The 18111-nt window shown below is 40.0% G+C and overlaps 1 protein-coding gene and 1 long non-coding RNA gene across 2 annotated transcripts in view; one reads left to right on the top strand and one right to left on the bottom strand.

The window, feature by feature from the left end:
- The first annotated feature begins 862 nt into the window (after positions 1-862).
- On the top strand, positions 863-5739 carry LOC138761693 (secreted phosphoprotein 24-like). The gene is given in 8 exon segments (XM_069934270.1): positions 863-989; positions 992-1066; positions 1177-1280; positions 2959-3087; positions 3231-3362; positions 4385-4424; positions 5453-5497; positions 5619-5739. Coding segments are annotated over 7 exon segments (639 nt in total). The 3' UTR covers positions 5485-5497; positions 5619-5739.
- Positions 1443-18111, bottom strand: part of LOC138761694 (uncharacterized) — a 38776-nt gene continuing 22107 nt past the window's right edge. The window contains exon 3 of the long non-coding RNA XR_011356432.1: positions 1443-3333. This is a non-coding gene — a long non-coding RNA (uncharacterized lncRNA). The remainder of the gene's footprint in view (positions 3334-18111) is intronic.

The raw sequence follows: 18111 nt of genomic DNA, 5'->3' as shown, positions 1-18111 counted from the left end.
TCAAGAAAACAGCCTCTATCATCAAGGACCCTCCCAGATCGTGCCCTCTTCTCACTGCTACCATCAGGAAGGAGGTACAGGAGCCTGAAGACGAGCACCATCAACCTTCTGAATGGACACAGGCACGACCTCGCTTTTTCTCTTCTTTTGCACTAATTTCATTGCTTAATATAATTCACAATTTTTGCATCTGTAAGGCACAATAATGCTGCTGTAAAACAACAATAGATTCTGATTCTGACAACAATGCTGCCCTCAATGCATGGGAACGCCAGCTCAGCTGTGAACATTCGGGAGTTGTCATCCCATATCCAATCCAACTGCTTGAATCGCTCATTGCCCCATCATCAATCACATCACAACTAGTTAAGTGTATTTAAGGCAGAGATTGATATGTGTCTGAATAATCAAGGTATCAAAGGTTACGGCAAGAAGGTAGGGGAGTTGAGCTAAGTGGGAGTATGGATCAGCCCATGATGAAATAGCAGGGCAGGCTTAATGGGCTGAATGGCCTACTTTCGCTGCTACATTTTATGGTTTAAATCTCTCAATATTTTTCTTTCACAAAGACCTGTTAGCTAGTCTGCCAACAGCACCTTGCAGGAAACACCCGAATATTCCTGTAAATTTGGTGATGTGCTGAAGCTGAAGAATTCCAGAATTTTTTCAGTTGACTTGAGTGTTCCTAATTACTGAAGATCACTTCTTGAGCTCTGTCAGTTCATTATTTCACATTCCAAAGAATGAAACCTGATCTCACCACGTACCCACCAAATCTAAACATGATGATGAGACTTGGATTAAGTTTTACAGCCCACCTGTCAGCTGGTTCCTCTGCCCACGGTCAACAAGCTGGACAAACATGAGTCAGTGTTTGGATGTGGTGGAGGTGCAGAATATAAAGACCAGGGGCAGCGGGGTGAGGGTAGATCGAGAGAGAGAGAGAGAGAGAGAGAGAGAGAGACAAGGCTCCTTTACTCTGAGAGACCAGCGGCTGATCCCACGAGTGGCAGAATGAAGTTCTTCCTGCTTGCCCTCGCTGCAGTGCAGGTCCTCCACTGCTCAGGTAGGTCCAGGGGAGAGTGGAGACCTCATGGAGCATGGAATATGAGCTTTAGTCTATGATGGCTCACTGACATGTGTGCAGAGGACTGAAGGCCTTTCTTTTCTCTGCAGGAGCACCAAACCCCAAGGCTGCTCTGAGAGCATCACTGATAAAACTGAATAAGATCACCCGGATTCCCAATCTCAGCAATGTGGCTGGGAGAAGCATGAAAGATGTAAGTTTGCCCGCCTATAAACAGTTCCACTGTCAACAGTGTAAAAAATAGCGCCGGCTTCATTCCAACATGAGCAGAGTATTATATTGATTAATCAGATTTAATATATTTAATGACAAATGGTTTGAGTGATTTTGATTGGATGCTAAAATGTGAAACATCTGACCTTTCGATATGTAATTTATTTCTGAAGTTAGAAGTTTATTTATCACAAAAATACCTTGTAAAATGAGAAGGGTTCTTCTGCAAGCAGACTAATAGGTTATCTCTAACATTAATACAGCCATGTAAAGAGCACAATTTACAGAGTAGAGGGTTGCAATGAAAAGGAAGACCAATTAGCATCAAGCAAGGGCTGCATGGATGCACCGTTATGGGGGTCATTCAGAAGTCCAATGGCTGGAGGGAAGAAATGCCTTTAAACCTATTAGTGAGCGGTTTTACACTTATATAGACATTCTCCCCAATGGGAAGAAGGAGAAGGGAGTGTGTCTGAAATGTAATGAATCCTTCAGTACGTTGGCTGCTTTCCGAGGCAATGGGGGATTCTGGTGCACTGCAGTGCGAACAACCAAGCACAAACAACAAAAGGCTGTACTCCACCAGGCTTTAATTAGCTTAAAACTTGCACACCAGGTTCTGTATCCTTTCTGGCACCGTGTGCTCTGCTCCAGCCCAAGGGCCAGTGTGAGCCTTTATATGAGGACGGTGATTGGCAGGGAGTAGGTGGACCCAGTCTCCCAGGTGACATCACTGCAGGTACAGTGGGTTTCCCCCTGCAGTAGGCAGGTAGGAGTGCGGAGAGCGCAGGCAGTCACAGACGGTCCAGTGGTTGTATCACCACAGGGATATGAATGGAGTCCATGGAGAACAGGGAAGTTTGTGTGATGGTCTGAGCAACAGTGATGGCTCTCCCGATCTTGAGCAGAGCAGCTCCCTTACCAGCAAGCATGCTTACAGTGGTGCACCTGGAGAGGTTGTTGCAGGATGGGGTGGGGATTGGTGAACTTTATCATCAACCCAAGAGAGTAGAGACATCGGTGTACTTTCAGTTTCTCCCAGATCAGGTCAGTGGAGATATTTATTTGAGGAACTGGAAGAAATTTCAGCCTTGTTAATGTGGACAGGGGTGTGGTCTCTCCCTTCTCCTGAACTCAATGATCATCTCCCTTGTCCTATTGACATTAAAAAGGAGAAGGTGTTGTCAAGGAACCATGCCACGAGACTCAGTCCAAAATATTTTCAGATCCTGTTTACCTCTCACCTGTTGTGGAAGATTCCAGTACTTTATCATCGTGACAGTTAAAGGCATAATTTTCTGTTTAACAAATTAAAGCTTCAAGTCACGTGATATGATCATTTTAATTTGTTTACAATTTGGTGGAAGCTGATTCTGGCCACCAATTAATCCACCAACCTTGTACATTTTGAAGGGTGGGAGGAAACTGGAGCACCCAGAGAAACCCACGCAGACCGTGGGGAGAACGTACAAACTCCTGACTGATAGCGACAGATTCTAACCCGGTCACTGGTGCTGTATTCGCATTGCGCCAATCACTAATGCTGAATGTGGCATCGAGGCCTCCTTTGAATGTAAATATCTACATCACTCCAAGTTTTACTGTGCCTGTGTTAGAGTTATAAAAGTATATAATAATGCAACCTTTCCCTTCATTAGGTTTATCGCACAGGCAAATTTTCATACAACGTGGATTTAGCTTTCAACGTGAAAGAAACCGTCTGCTCCAAAAAGTCCCGACTGCAGTTTGATCATCCCAGATGCCGCTTCCGCTCCAAAAAGAATGCGGTGAGCCCTGTGTTTTACTCTAGCGTTGAAGCTCTTGGGTGTACTGAGATAAAGCAGAACGCAGCGCAAAGGGTGTAACATTGAGGTATCTTGGAGTCTACTGTCGACATGCAGCAATTTCAATAAATAATTCACTTCTACAGGCAAAAGGTTTCTGCAAAAGCCGTGTTGAATACTTTGCTGGCAAGATTGTTGACATTGATGTGGAGTGCCGGGGCTTGAGGACGATTGACAACAGAAGTAGATCTATGGAATCGAGTGAAAACAGTATTGAGGTTAGTCCGCCATCCTGCAGATCAGGGCCATGGGCATTTTGTGCTTTGAATCAGAATTTTCCTCTATTTTTAACTTCATGTTCTGCTGACACCCCAAACGGAAGCCTGACCTGAACCCACCTGATTGGTTCATTGACAGTGATATTAGAAACATTGGTCGCATGTGTCAATCACCCAATGTACTTTGTATCTCTTTTCTGACATTTATTGAAATCATTGAACCTTGATGCATGTACATGGAACAGATTTCTAATCTTTATTCATTTTGCTATTATTTATGAGAACAGTTCCTCTTTATATTTAGGGCTTCAGAACATTGACTTTTTTAACATTATATTTAAGAATTTTATGTACAATAAAGGTATATAAAAAATTATATATGTAGTATATGCATTTAAAAAACACCTCTTATCCCTCCCACCCATCAACCCTAGGCTAATATAGAAAGAAAACAGAAAAAGAAACTAGGAGAGTGCCAGAAAGAATTATTTATTCTCAATACAGACAATAATAGAGTTAAGGGGTTACCAACGAGACGGGCCTTCAAGAGCCCCTCACACCTTCAAACCAACATACTGTAAATATGGGCTCCATATTTAAAAAAAAAAGTTATTTTCTCGTGGAATATAAGAACACAATTCAACTTGCCACCTCTCCATCCCTAAATCCATATCTGATTTCCAAGTAATGGGATGCACTTCCTAGAAAGAGCTAAGAACGACATTTTTTTGATATTTAATTGAATTTTAATTTAGAGATATAGCATAGCAACGGACCCTTCCGGCCTACAAACCCATGCTCCCCAAATGCACCAAATTAACCTACTCCCTCCATATGTCTATGGAATGTGGCAGGAAACCGAAGCACCTGGAAGAAACCCAAGCAGACACAGGGAGAACATGCAAACTGCTTACAGACAGTGGCGCATTTGACAGGTCACTGGCACTGTTATACCATTGCACTAACTGCTACACTAACCATTGGCTCCTTTGCACTAAATACATGCATTTTTTTAAACACAGATAAACTTCAAGAGAAGGCCTCGTCAAGGAGCCTACAAACGTAAGTGTAAATCAGGAGATTATTGGTAAGAGTAAAAGGGTACTAGCTGGACTTGTTAAGATGCATTGATTTTGGGCTCCATCTGATGCAGTGAGTGAGGATGGGATTTGTGTAAATCTTGGAAGAAATGAAACCTTCCTACATCTAATCCAGTGGTTCTCAACCTTTTTCTTTCCATTTTAAGTAATCCCTCTGCCATCAGTGCTCTGTGATTAGTAAGGGATTGCTTAAGGTGGTATGTGGGTGGAAAGGGAAGGTTGAGAACCACTGCTCTAGACCCAATTGTTAATGAAATATTTTGCTTGAGAAAAATGGTCATTGGCCCATTTCCTTTGGAGTTATGAAACCGTGCACATAACGAGTCAATTAGGTACAATTAAAACTGGTTTTCAAACTTTTTCTCTCCATCCACATACCCTACTAATCACAGGCCACCTATGACATAGGGAATACTTAAAGTGGTAAGTAGGGATCCACTGATCTACACTGTCCATGCCTTTCAACATTCAAAAAGTTTCAATGAGATCCTCCCTCATTCTCATAAATTTTAATGAGTTCAGGCCAAGAGGGGTCAAACGCTTCTCTTCGCCTCATGGCATCAAAGAGAGAGCTGATGACATTCACTCCAGCTCCCAGATTATAACCATTAACCCCATACTTACAACAATGGCAACCTGATCAATAATCTCAACAACTTGCCGGTTAATCCATTGTCTCTGACCAATAGGGGCAGAGAGTCCATTGTCTACTGAACAGGAAATGTTTGAGAGGAATCATTTGATTCCAACTTTGAAATTCAAGCAATTAACCCTTTATAAATGCATTTATTTGATATTGTTTATCTTATTTATGTAACTAACTGCATAAAACAAAAAATAATTCTATACAAATAGAGTTAAGGAAGATAGTCGGCAGATGCTGAAGTCGAGTGTAATGCACAAACTGTTTCTCAGTTACATTTATGCATTGCAAAGATATGCAAAAGCTTTGATATACTCAGGCTACTGAGAAATATTGTCTCCTTCCAGGTGTAAAGCAGGTCAAAAGGATAATTGGCTGAGGAACTTGCAGATGTAAGTAGGACTTTAGGCTAGACACTTGCCTCTTGATCCTTCTGTACAACAATAATATTGAGTTCAAACTCATCTTAGATGATCATAAAAATGACACCTCTATTCATTGTGTTGGTTCCAGAAATCCAATCCAGAAGGAATCAAGACATTGACCGTGAATAAAAATGAGTGGCTTTTTGTGGACACGGAAGGCCTCGATCAAATTGAAGAAGCTGTTAATCTGTTGTTATTCATTGTTCATATAAGGGAGTGGTGGGGGGGGGGGGAAGGAGGGGTTTCTGCAGATCTCTGACTGTACATTTCACTATAACTGAGAGATTCTATAGTTTGTAAATGATCTATCCTTTGGTTGTGTCTTTTGTTCTGTGGATCAAATTAAAAGTACAAGAAAAATATTCACTTATTCTTCCAAGTGTGGCAATTCACATGTGGCATGATGGCCAAACATTGCGATATTGTAATTGAAAAAGACATTCTAAGCCCTGGACTGATGATGGGCTTCAAGGCAACCACAGCCATGGGATATTTAAAGTCACCAAAGTTAATTCGTCCAGAATAAAATGTTAGCAGCACTAAATAGAGCTAAAAAAAAAACAGCACCTGACTATTGTCACTCGGGCCTCTTGACTTGGCCGCCCTTAGTGGGAATCCACACCCTGTGGTGGAAATAGCTCCTCATAGCTCCCCAAAAGAAATGAGGAAATTCGGAGTTGAAGGACAATGAGGGATGAGCAACACATGATCTTGACAGTAGAATCAGCTAAAAGTAGTTCAATCGGCACAAGCCACCCGCTCCCTGGACCCTGGTGTGGGTTGGATTTGTTTGGCTGCTAGGTACCTTGTAGAGTTAATAACACCAGGTTACTAATTATTTCTGTGGCTGGTTTTGCTCTTTAGCAGATAAGACCATAAGACATAGTAGCAGAAATAGGCTATTCAGTTGATCGAGTCTGTCCCATCTTTCAATCATGAGCTGATCCATTTTCCCACTCAGCCCCACTGCCCACCTCTTCCCCATAACCTTTGATGCAATGGCTAATCAGAACCCCTATCAATCTCTCCCTTAAATACACCTTACATAGAAACATAGAAACATAGAAGATAGGAGCAGGAGTAGGTCATTCGACCCTTCGAGCCTGCTCCGCCATTCAACGAGATCATGGTTGATCTTAAAGTTCAGTACCCCGTCCCCTCCTTCTCTCCGTAACCTTTAATACCCTTATACTGAAGAAATAGATCTAATTCCCTCTTAAATATATTTAATGAACCTGCCTCTACTGCCTTCTGTGGCAATGAATTCCACAGATTCACCACCCTCTGGGTAAAGAAATTCCTCCTCATCTCGGTCCTAAATGGTTTGCCTATTATCCTCAAACCATGGCCCCGGGTTCTGGATTTTCCCATCATTGGAACCATCCCATCTGCATCCATTCTGTCCAGTCCTGCCAGAATTTTATAGGTCTCTATGAGATCCCCTCTCAATCTTCTAAACTCCAGCGAGTACAATCCCAATTACACCTTAAAGATATGTCGGTCCTCATTTCCAAACCACGTAGAATTTGTCAAGTGCAGAAAAGGCTTGCAAAGATGCTGTCAGGAATTTACAAGCTGAGTTATAGGGAAATGTAGAACAGGTTAGGACTTTATTTCCTGTAGCATCAAAAAATGAGGGGAGATTTGACAGAGAGGTACAGATGAGATTAATGCAAACAAGGTTTTTAAACTGAGGTTGGGTGAGACCAGAACAGGAGGATATGGGTTAAGGGTGTACAACCACTGGACTGTCTGTGATTGCCTGTGCCTGGCTGCATTCCTACCTGCTTACTGCAGGGGGCAACCCACTGTACCTGCAGGAAGGTAACTTGGGAGACTGGCTTCACCTACTCCCTGCCAATCACCGGCCCCATATAAAGGCTCACTTCGGCCCTTGTGTAGGAGCAGAGCACACGAAGCCAGAAGGGATATTGAACCTTGTATGGAAGTTTTAAGCTAATTAAAGCCTCTAGTACAGCCTTCATAGTTTGAACTTGTTTGTTCATGCTGCAGTGCATCACAGGGTGAAAGGTGAAATGTTTAAGAAGTACATGAGGGGGGACTTCATCACTCAGAGGGTAGCAAGAATGTGGGATGGGATGCCAGCAGTGATGGTGGAAGTGGGTTCAATTTTGATGTTTCAAAGATAGGTGCAAGGATGGGAGATATATGGGCTATGGTCTGGGTGCAGGGCGATGGGGGTAGGCAGACTAAATAATCCAGGACAGATTAGAAGGGCCAATGGGCCAATTTCTGTGCTGTAGTTTTCTATGGTTTTTGCTTCTTTAAAAATACAGCAGGGTAACAGGCCATTACGGCATATGAGCCCAGGCCACTCAAATTCACCCTGCGATCAATTAACCTCCTAAGCTCCATTCGTTGGAATGTGGGAGGAAACCAAAGCACCTGAGGAAAAACCCACACTGTCACAGGGAGAATGGGCAAACTCCTTACAGACAGAGCCAGGATCGATCCTGGGTCGCTGTAAAAGTGTTGTGCTAACTGCAATGCGAACCGTGCTGCGCAAACTGCACTGTGAGAATGAAACATTGCATCTTGAATGGAAGTGAGCAAACTGGTGTGTTAGCAGAGAACAGTTTCTGAGATCAGAAGAAACGTTTTGATTTTATCCTGATCCTTAGGTGACCCCCAGTCTCATGGTCAAATAACATTCCAAAGTCTCGTGCAGCAATCAGTGTTAACTGTGGCCCAAAACAAATAGTTATTGCTTCATTGCCTGACCGCAGTGGCCACCTCAGATTCCTCTGGCACTTCCTGTTTTTGTGGCCTGGATTTCCTATCCTCACAGTACCAGCATCCCTCTTGATGCTTCAAAAAAAATGTACAGCCAATGACAATATGCAGTAGGCACAGTGTAAGAGAAACTAAACTCACACGCTGCCCTGTTATATCAGCACCAGGGTCCAAGGACGCATTAAGGGTGTGATTTGCTGTCTCTTGTCCATCAGGTTGAATCTGTCATGGTAGGGTCCTGGAAACGTGACTCATCACGTGGCCATTGGGTGCACCTGTGTAGATCCTTCCATGTGATGGTTGGAGCTGAGTCACTGGGCTGGCCATATACTTGTTCATTGTGGAAAGGAGAGGCAATGGTCCATTCAGAGGGTGAGACAAGGTTGATTGCTCTGACTGCTCTTCCAGCCCAGACCTGCCTTCCATCTGTAGCAGGAGAGGTGAAATGCCTGGTGGTCAGTGAGGAGTTGCGTTCTGCGGGGATCTGATCTGGATCTTAGTGATTTTTAGAAATGACTTGGGTGAAGAGGGGTGAGTCAGTAGTTGGAGGGAAATTTGGGGGCAATGCCAGAGGTAATTTTTTTTAACACAGGGACCGGTGGGCACCTTGAATGCATTGCAGGGGCTGATGGTGGAGCCTGGCACAATAGGGACATTAAAAAAAAACCTTCGATAGGAACATGGATATCAGAAAAAATAAAGAGTGGGGTATCACATGATGGACCAGCAGCTGGTCAGGTCAAACCAGGCCTCTTCGGAGAATAACTCAAAAAGTGGGAAAAAAAACAAAGTTGCAACTTAAAAAATACAGGAAACTGGAGATAAACATTGAAAGAAAAGAAAGAAAATGACTCTGAAGAAAGAAAGAGTCACAACGAACAGCAAAGACGAGCTGAGGAAATCTCCAGAAGACGAAAAAGAAGGCCTTACCTGCACGCCGGAACTGGGAGATCTCCTGGGTAAGGCAGCCCGAGCTGCAAAGCCGGCAGGTGAGCAACATCAGGGCAAGATGTCGCGGGGTGGGCTCCAGTGTTGGCTGTCCGAAAAAGAAAGTGGAACAGTAATGCGCACATGCCACTCATCACCAATGCACAGAACACATTCCAGTCAGGCCACTGAAGAGAACAGTCATCAGTAGCAAGTTTCTGTAAGCCCAAAGGCAAACAAAGCAGGAGAAATGGCCTTGGAAACTAATTCTACTTCAAGTGAGGATATGGATCAAGAGTTGGAAGTGACAAAGAAGATACAGAAGAAAATTAAAGGTAAAAGCCAAAACCAAACAATAGACATAAAATACTTTGACCATCAGATGAGAGTGATGACAGAAACATCAATGTCAGAAATCAGAGTTAATAGAGAATATGTGCTTGAAACAGATATTAAAATTCAACATATGGAAAATGTAAGAAGGGATATGAAAAAGCAATGTGAACAAGTAGAGGAGAGAGTGAAAGGTGTGGAAATTGACATGACTGTCTTAAAGGAAAAAACAGAAGCAAGGAGTAAAGGGGTCACGAAGACACAAGATTTATTGGCCCAGAAAATTGACAACCTTGAAAATTTTAGTAGGCATAATAATATTAAAATAGTTGGCCTGAAAGAAGGTGTGGAAGGTAAGGACATAAAAGGATTTCTAAAACAATGGATTCCACAACTCCAGGAAGAAATAGAAATTGAAAGAGCTCACAGAGCTTTGGCACCGAAGTCGCAGGTGCAGTAAAGACCACATTCCATCCTGGTCAAATTATAAAGGTATCCGACAAAGGAAAAAATATTAGGGCTGGTGGCCAGAAGAACAAAAGAAATTAAAGGTCCGTTGGAACATAATGGGAATAAGTTTAGAATTTTTAAAGAAACACAAGAAATTTAACCCAATAAAAGACACATTATGGAGAGAAGGTTACAGTTTTGTCTTGCGGCACCCAACAGTGTTAAAAATGATGACCCAAGAAAAGCTCGAGTCTTCGCTGAACAACTGACAAATATTTAACAATGATGAGAGTGATGGACAGAACTAAGAGACAGTTAAAGGCAATATATATGTAAATAGGTTTGGAGGTTAACCAGTGATTTAATAGTTGGATTATATGAGAGCTTTGGTTAAGAGTTTAGAAAATTATAAATTCTCCGGGGGAGGGCTGAGGCTGGGGAGGGATGGTCTGCTACAAAATCAGATGACAACTGCGGTTTATACTGCAGCCTGTAAAAGGTTAAAGGTGTTATGGTTGTCCTGCAGGTCAGCAAGGGCAACTCAATAAGGGGGGTTTTCTCTATGTTTTCTTTTTTACAGTTCCTTAGTCTTTTTTTGGTTCTTCATTTTCTCAGAGTGTTTGTGTCAACACATATACAAAGATATGTTAAATTTCAAGATGTGGTGGGAGAAAGAGAGTTGAAGGGTCTGAGGGGGTGGTATGTAAAAAATACGGGCTAACAGAATGAATATGTTGAAGTTTATGACTATTAATATTAATGGAATACATAACCAAATCAAGAGAAAAATATTACTGACATCAATAAAAATGGAAAAAATAGTTATAGCATTTGTACAGAAAACTCATTTAACAGAAGAGCATCATAAATTGAAGAGAGATTGGGTGGGTCATGTGGTAGTTTCATCTTACAACTCAAAGGCCAGGGGGTTGGCTATCTTAATTAATAAAAATTGCCTATTAAAATAGAAAAAGTAGTTATAGACCTGGCTGGGAGGTATGTTATGATAGTATGCCAGATCTACTCAGAATCCTGGAACTTATTCAATACATTTACAGTTAATGAGGATGATCAGGAATTTATGCAATTTTTTTTTACAATTAGCAGATACACAAGGACATATCTTACTAGGTGGTGATTTTAATTTTAGCTTTGATCTGTTATTAGATAAAACCAGAAAAAATACAAAAAACAGCTAAATTTACATTAAGCTCAATGCAAGATGTGAAGATAATAGACAAATGGAGAAAACAACACTGAAAGATAGAGATTACTTATATTATTCTAACAGATATAAGACTTACTCCAGGATTGATATGTTTTTACTTTCTGTCCAAATGCAAGGGAGAGTCCAAGATGTTGAGTACAGGTACACAATCCTTTATCCGGACATCTAAAATCCGGAAAGCTCCAAAAACCAGCATTTTTTTCCTGGTGCTGGTACAGCAGAGAGAGAGAGAGAGAGAGAGAGAGAGAGAGAGAGAGAGAGAGAGAGAGAGAGAGAGAGAGAGAGAGAGAGAGAGAGAGAGAAGAGAGAGAGAGAGAGAGAGAGAGAGAGTGAGCAGTGCAACTAGGTTTGGAAGAGTAAGGGGGGAGAGATGGCAGGGCGACTGGGGTGGGCGAGGGGGAGAGAGACGGCAGCACAACTCAGGTGGGCAGGGGGTGAGAGACGATAGCGCTACTTGGGTGGGTTGGCGGTGGGGGGGAGAGAGACGCCAGCATGACTCGGGTGGGCAAGGGGGAGAAAGACGACAGGAGAACAGCGTGACTCGGGTGGGTGGGGTGGGAGAGAGAGACAGCAGTGTGACTTGGGTGGGCAAGGGGGAGAGAGAGATGGCAGTGCAACTCGGGTGGGCAGGGGAGGAGAGAGAGACGGCAGCGTGACTGGAAGGGGATGAATAAGGCAGCCCAATTTGGGTGGGCTTAAATCTGGGGCAGCTGGCTTTTGTTCTGAAATCTGGAAAAATCTGAAATTCGGAAGATGTACTGTCCCCCAAGGGTTCCTGATAAAAGATTGTGTACCTGTATAAAGCAAGATTGTTATCAGATCATTCACCCTTACGGCTAACAATTGTTCTGGAGGATACTCCTAATAAAGGATATAGCTGGAGATTTAATCCAATCTTGCTGAAAAGACAAGATTTTAGGCAATTTGTAAAACAACAAATTAAAATAGATTTTGATATGAATACAAATTCAGTAACAGATATATTATGGGGTGCAACGAAAGCCTTTATTAGAGGGCAAATAATAAGTTATACAACTAAAATAACAAAAGAACATTACCAAGAAATAGAACAATTAGAAAAAGATATAGTAAATTTAGAGAAAGAATTAATGAAAGGAGAAGATAAAAAGGAAAAAAGACAATTGACGGAGGAAAAATTGAAATAGGATATGTTACAAACTTACCAAGTGGAAAAAGCATAATGAAAACAAAACAAAGATGCTTTGAATTAGGTGAGAAAACTCAAAATCTTGGCTTGGCAGTTGAAGACAGAGCAAGTAACAAGAACTATTATAGCAACAACGAAAGGAAATAATCCGATTTCATATAAACCACAAGAGATTAATGAAAATTTCAGGAGTTTTTATAAACAATGATACCAATCAGAGGTCCTAAAGAAGAACAAGGAAATAGATACATTTTTGACAAATATTGAGTTATCCCAGTTAAATACAGAAGAACAAGATAAATTAGCAAATCCCCAGACAATTACACAAGTATACAACACATTAATGACTCTACCAAATAATAAAGCACCAAGTGAGGACGGATTCCCTACAGTATTTTACAAAACTTGTAATAACTTATTAATTTCACCCTTTTTAGATGTAATAAAACAAGTGGAAGAAACTCAGAATTTATCTGGATCTTATAAGATGATAATAATCACAGCAATCCTGAAAATAGGGAAAGACCCGTTGTCACCATCTTCATACAGACCAATTTCCTAATTAAATACTGATCATAAATTAATAGCAAAATTACTAGCAAATAGATTAGCAAATTGTTTACCGTGGTTGGTGAAATCAGATCAATCAGAAGGGCAGCAGATAATGTATGCAAATTTATCAATCTGATACATAAAGGACAAGAAAATGAAGAACCAACAATAGCAGTAGCTCTAGGTGTAGAGAAGGCCTTTGATAGGCTGGCATGGAGCTTTCTCTTTAAAGTACTTCAGAAATTTAAAATACCAGAAAAAAATTATTAATTGGATCAAAGCCATATATAATAATCCCAAGGCAAGAATGCTAACCGATAGTTATATTTCAGATTATTTCTAATTGAGGAGGTCAACAAGACAGGAATGCCCACTGTCACCTTCCCTTTTTGCCATGGCAATAGAACCATTGGCAGAAATGATAAGAACAGATAGAATGATAAAGTGAATGAGGATTAAAGAGGAAGAATTTAAAATCATTTTATTTGCAGAGGACATTATAGTATATTTAACGCATCCCAAGGAATCAATAAAGAGGTTACATATCAAATTGAAAGAATATGGGTCAATTTCAGGGTATAAAGTTAATATTGATAAAAGTGAAGTGATGCTAATGAACACGGCAAACTATACACAATGTAAAAAAGAATTCCCTTTTAAATGGCAGGTACAGGCAATACATTATTTAGGCATCAGACTTGCCGATAACTCTAATAGGGAGAGTAAACTGTATCAAAATGAATATATTTTCATGGTTACAATATTTATTTCAAATGATACCTATTCCCATAACAGGGGAATTTTATCAAAAATTGAATAAATTGTTAAGAAAATTTTTATGGAAAAAGTTTCTTGGCAAGACACTGAAGTGGCTGATTAGAGGAGATCAGTTTGTATCCAGCGAATAACAAATCTTTCTCTGAAAACTGGGCGGTTTCTGAATGGTAACCATTTACCTTTCAAACACCAAAGCCTGGTGAAGATTCATAAATGTTAAATTTTGTTCGCAGTATAACAATTGGCTGCAACCAGTGAACGAGGAATGAGAAGTGAGATTGGACTGTGAATTAAAGAACTTTTCTGAACTTACACACACATTACATACACGTGTGCTTAGAATTAGAAGGGGGTTAAGTTAGGTTAGGTAAGTTAATAGTAATAAGTTTGAGTTTGATCCTGTTTTCATGTTTAAAGATAATTAAAAGCAACTTTTGTTTAAGTAATCATTTGTCTTGGTGAATATCTATTGCTACTGGATTTTGGAGTCCTCTGGGCTCATAACAATGATCATGTGATTTACATCGATCACATATAGGACTAACATTAGGAAAGATACGGGCTAATTTATCTTTCGACCTATGAGCCCAATGTACCACTTTAAACTGAATCAATGAGTGTTGGACACATAATGAAGAGGTATTAACCATTTCAAAAATCTTTTCCCAAAGTTCCTCTGGGAGAAGTGGCTGAAGTTCCAATTGCCAAGATCCTCTAATTTTATCATTGGAGATCAATTGAAATTTTAATAAATTATTGTAAATATTACCAATTAAACCCTTATGGAAATGATTCAAATGAAAAATAGTATCAACCAAATCAGGTTGATATGATACAGGATAGTTAGGTATAGCTTATTCAAAAAAACTTCTATCTTGGAAATATTTAAAAAAATGTGACTGAGGTACATTACATTTGTTAGATATTGTATCAAAAGACATTACACATCGATCAATAAACAGATCCAAAAAATCCACCTGGAAACAGGAAATAGACAAATCTTTTGCTTTTTCAAAAAGAAAAGGCTTGATCCATTATAGCCGATGGGAAAAAATAGTTGAGATAAATAGTACTGCATAAACTTAAAAAAATTTAATCAAAATATTTGTGAAATTGAAACCAAATCTGTGAGGTATTTTTAAGAATTGAGTTAAAGGTATGTTGACAAACTTAGAAATTGTAAAAAGAAGAGCAACTCCCAATGAGGAAGCTAATGAATACCTCTGTACAGATTTCAATTCCAATGACGGCATTCATGTTCGTCAGAATAATATACCCAGAAAATTATACATCGAATATTAACTGCCCAATAATCAAATCTAAGATTAGGTAAAGCCATGCCACTATCATTCTTTAATTTCTGCAATGAAATTTACTCAACTTAGCATTCTTATTATTCAATATATAAGAGAAAATTTTGGAGCCAATATTATCAAAAAATGATTTAGGAATAAAAACAGGATATATGTACAAAAATTTGGGTAAAATTATTATCTTGATTGCATTTATACAACCTATTAAAGTTATGGCCAATGGAGATGATCTAGAAAGTGTTTGTTTTACATATTCAATCAAAGAGAGAAAATTAAATTTATATAAATCTTTAAATCCTTTAGTGATCTTGACTCCAAGATATGTAAAGTGTTCTTTAACCACTCTAAAAGGTATATTCTCATAGAGAGGTCCATGCATATTCCATTCACTCTTGTGGAGATTCAATATATATCCTGGAAAATATACTGAAAAATCTCAGAATGAAAGGACTGAAAAATACAGGGAAAGCAAAGACAGCATTGAAGGAATAGATTTTTCAGGATCTGAAATATATACTAAAATATAATCTGCGTATAAAAATACCTTATGGATTGCATCTCCTCTGTTAATACCCTGAATACCTCTGGAATCAAGAAGTACTATCGATAAAGGTTCCGAGGCTAGGTTAAATAATAAAGGACTTAATAGACAACCCCATCTAGTTCCTCGAAACAGATTAAAAAAGAGGAAATTTGATTAATTACTGGAGCATGATAGATCAAATTAATCCATGAAATAAAACCAGGACCGAAATTGAATCTTTTCCAAACTTCAAACAGATATTTCCATTCCACTCTATCAAAAACCTTTTGTGCATCTAACAACACTATACATTCTGGAATATTAGTCGATGCAGTAACCTAGGAATATTAAAATGTGAATAACAATTCTTTATAAATCCTGTTTGGTCTATAGAAATTATCTGATGAAGAATATTTTCCAATCTAAAAACTAAAATCTTGGAAAGAATTTTGGAATCAACATTCAACAACGATATTGATCTATAGGGATCACAACCTAAAGAGACCTTATCTTTCTAAGGAATTAACAAAATTGATGCTTCATAAAATGTCTGTGGCAAAGTTCCAAGAGATACAGAATCATTAAACACCCTACACAATCAAGGCATTAGTATGTTCGCAAAAGATTTTTAAATGCTCAATAGTATAACCATCCGGGCCTGGAACTTTGGCAGATTGAAGAGAGGAAATAGCTTTAAAAAATTCCATTTCTGATATTGGAACTTCCAATAAAAGTTGATCATTAGAAGAAATTTTAGGGATATTCAATAATTGCAGGAATCTATACATACTTATGGTACTGTCCGTTCTGCTGACATACCTACTCGTTGCACTGCTGGCCAGCTTTTCTCTTCCTCTTATATTTATTTTGAATTTTTTTAACTCTGTGGCATCTCAATGATACTTCAATTGTTGTTCATGTGTTTTATGTAACTGGAAAGCTGGAGAAGCAGAATTCATTACATCTGTACATTATGTAATCTTCTTTGGCTTGGCTTCGCGGACGAAGATTTAAGGAAGATTATGTACATTACAATAAACTCTCAGTCACAATGATAAACTGATTTATTTGTTTATAATTGGCTTTGCACGGTGGATCAGAGAAGATAACTGGTGAATAGGATGAAGAGCTGATGCTAGTCATGGTTTAATATTATCTCCACATGAAAACATAAGATGGAGGAGCAGAATCAGGCTATTCTGCCCATTGGGTCTTCTCTGTCTTTCTATTGCATTCTGAGGGCTGATGTATTTTTGCTCTCATCTCCATTCTCCTACCTTCTCCCATTCTCCCCATGATTGTTGACTTCAGGAAGGGAAAACCAGAGGTGTACGATCCAGTGATCATTGGGGAAACAGAGGTGGAGTGCATGATAAGTTCTTGAAAGTCGCTATTTTTCTTTGTTCAAATGTGTACATTGAGTCAGTTCTTTTTTGCTCTGCCAATAAGTGGTACTCCTGCCTCACCCACAGGGAGAAAGGAATCTCAGAGTTGTATGTATTCTGACAATAAATCTAAAGTTTGAATTACCTTTAAAGCTCTTACTAATCAAGAATATGTCAACCTCTACTTTAAATCTCCCCAGTGACTTAAAGCCTCCGATGAATCTCACAGAGTCACCACCCTCTAGCTGAAGAAAGTTTTCCTCATCTGTGTTCTCGGGATATCCTTTCATTCTGAGATTGAGCCCTCTGGTCCTAGACTCTCCCACTACAGGACACATCTTCCTCGTGTCTACTCCTTGTTTGGGTGCACAGAGTGCAGGCCTTCAACAGACCTCCTGCCCCTGTCCAAATGCTTCTTCTCTTCCCAAGATCAACATTGGTCACAAGTCAGCAAAATATCAAGGGCTGAAGGGCCTGTAGTGTGTTGCAGTGTTCTTGGTTCTAACTGATGCTGTGGCGGAAAGGGTAAATTCAAACCATAAAAAATGAAGTTGGGAAACACCTCCCTACAAATAATTGGCCAGTGCTAAAAAAAATTCAATGTTTATCATTAAAATGGCAATAACATAAACTTGTTCAAAATACGGTGGATATTTTGGTGCAGATGTTGACTCCTGTTTCCCTGGACAGTTTATCCTTCTGGTCAGCTGTTTACCTCCTCTAATTGTTTTGATGTTCTCATTTCTCCTCTTCCCCTCTCTCTCCCACACACATCCCAGGAGCCAAGAAGCCTGACCACAGGTGTTTGGTACCCCTGTCAACAATTCCCAGTCCAAATCCGATACATAGGTGGAGCATCTACACTTGGAGTGCCGAATATTTCTGTGATTGGGAGCACGTAGCAGAGAAAGTTTATCAGCGGGGCTGATGGTTCTTTCCAGGTGCCATTTAGCTGGAAATAGGGCAACCAGAACTCATTGTGGGCGGAGAGAATGGAACAAAGGGGCATCTGGCAGTCATGAGGATCTACTCGTTTTCATGGTGTGCAGTGACCACAGGGCCTGTGATCACTCCCTGTGACCATGTACATTAGGGGAATAGTGAGCACAGGTCAATCAACACCTCAGCTGTTTACTGCACCACTGCGGGGTTTAGCAGGACACGACTTGAC

This window comes from Narcine bancroftii, chromosome 4, assembly GCF_036971445.1.
Source record: "Narcine bancroftii isolate sNarBan1 chromosome 4, sNarBan1.hap1, whole genome shotgun sequence".
NCBI lineage: Eukaryota > Metazoa > Chordata > Chondrichthyes > Torpediniformes > Narcinidae > Narcine > Narcine bancroftii.
Note: the sequence above shows the minus strand (reverse complement) of the source record. Positions and strands in the feature narration are given on the sequence as shown.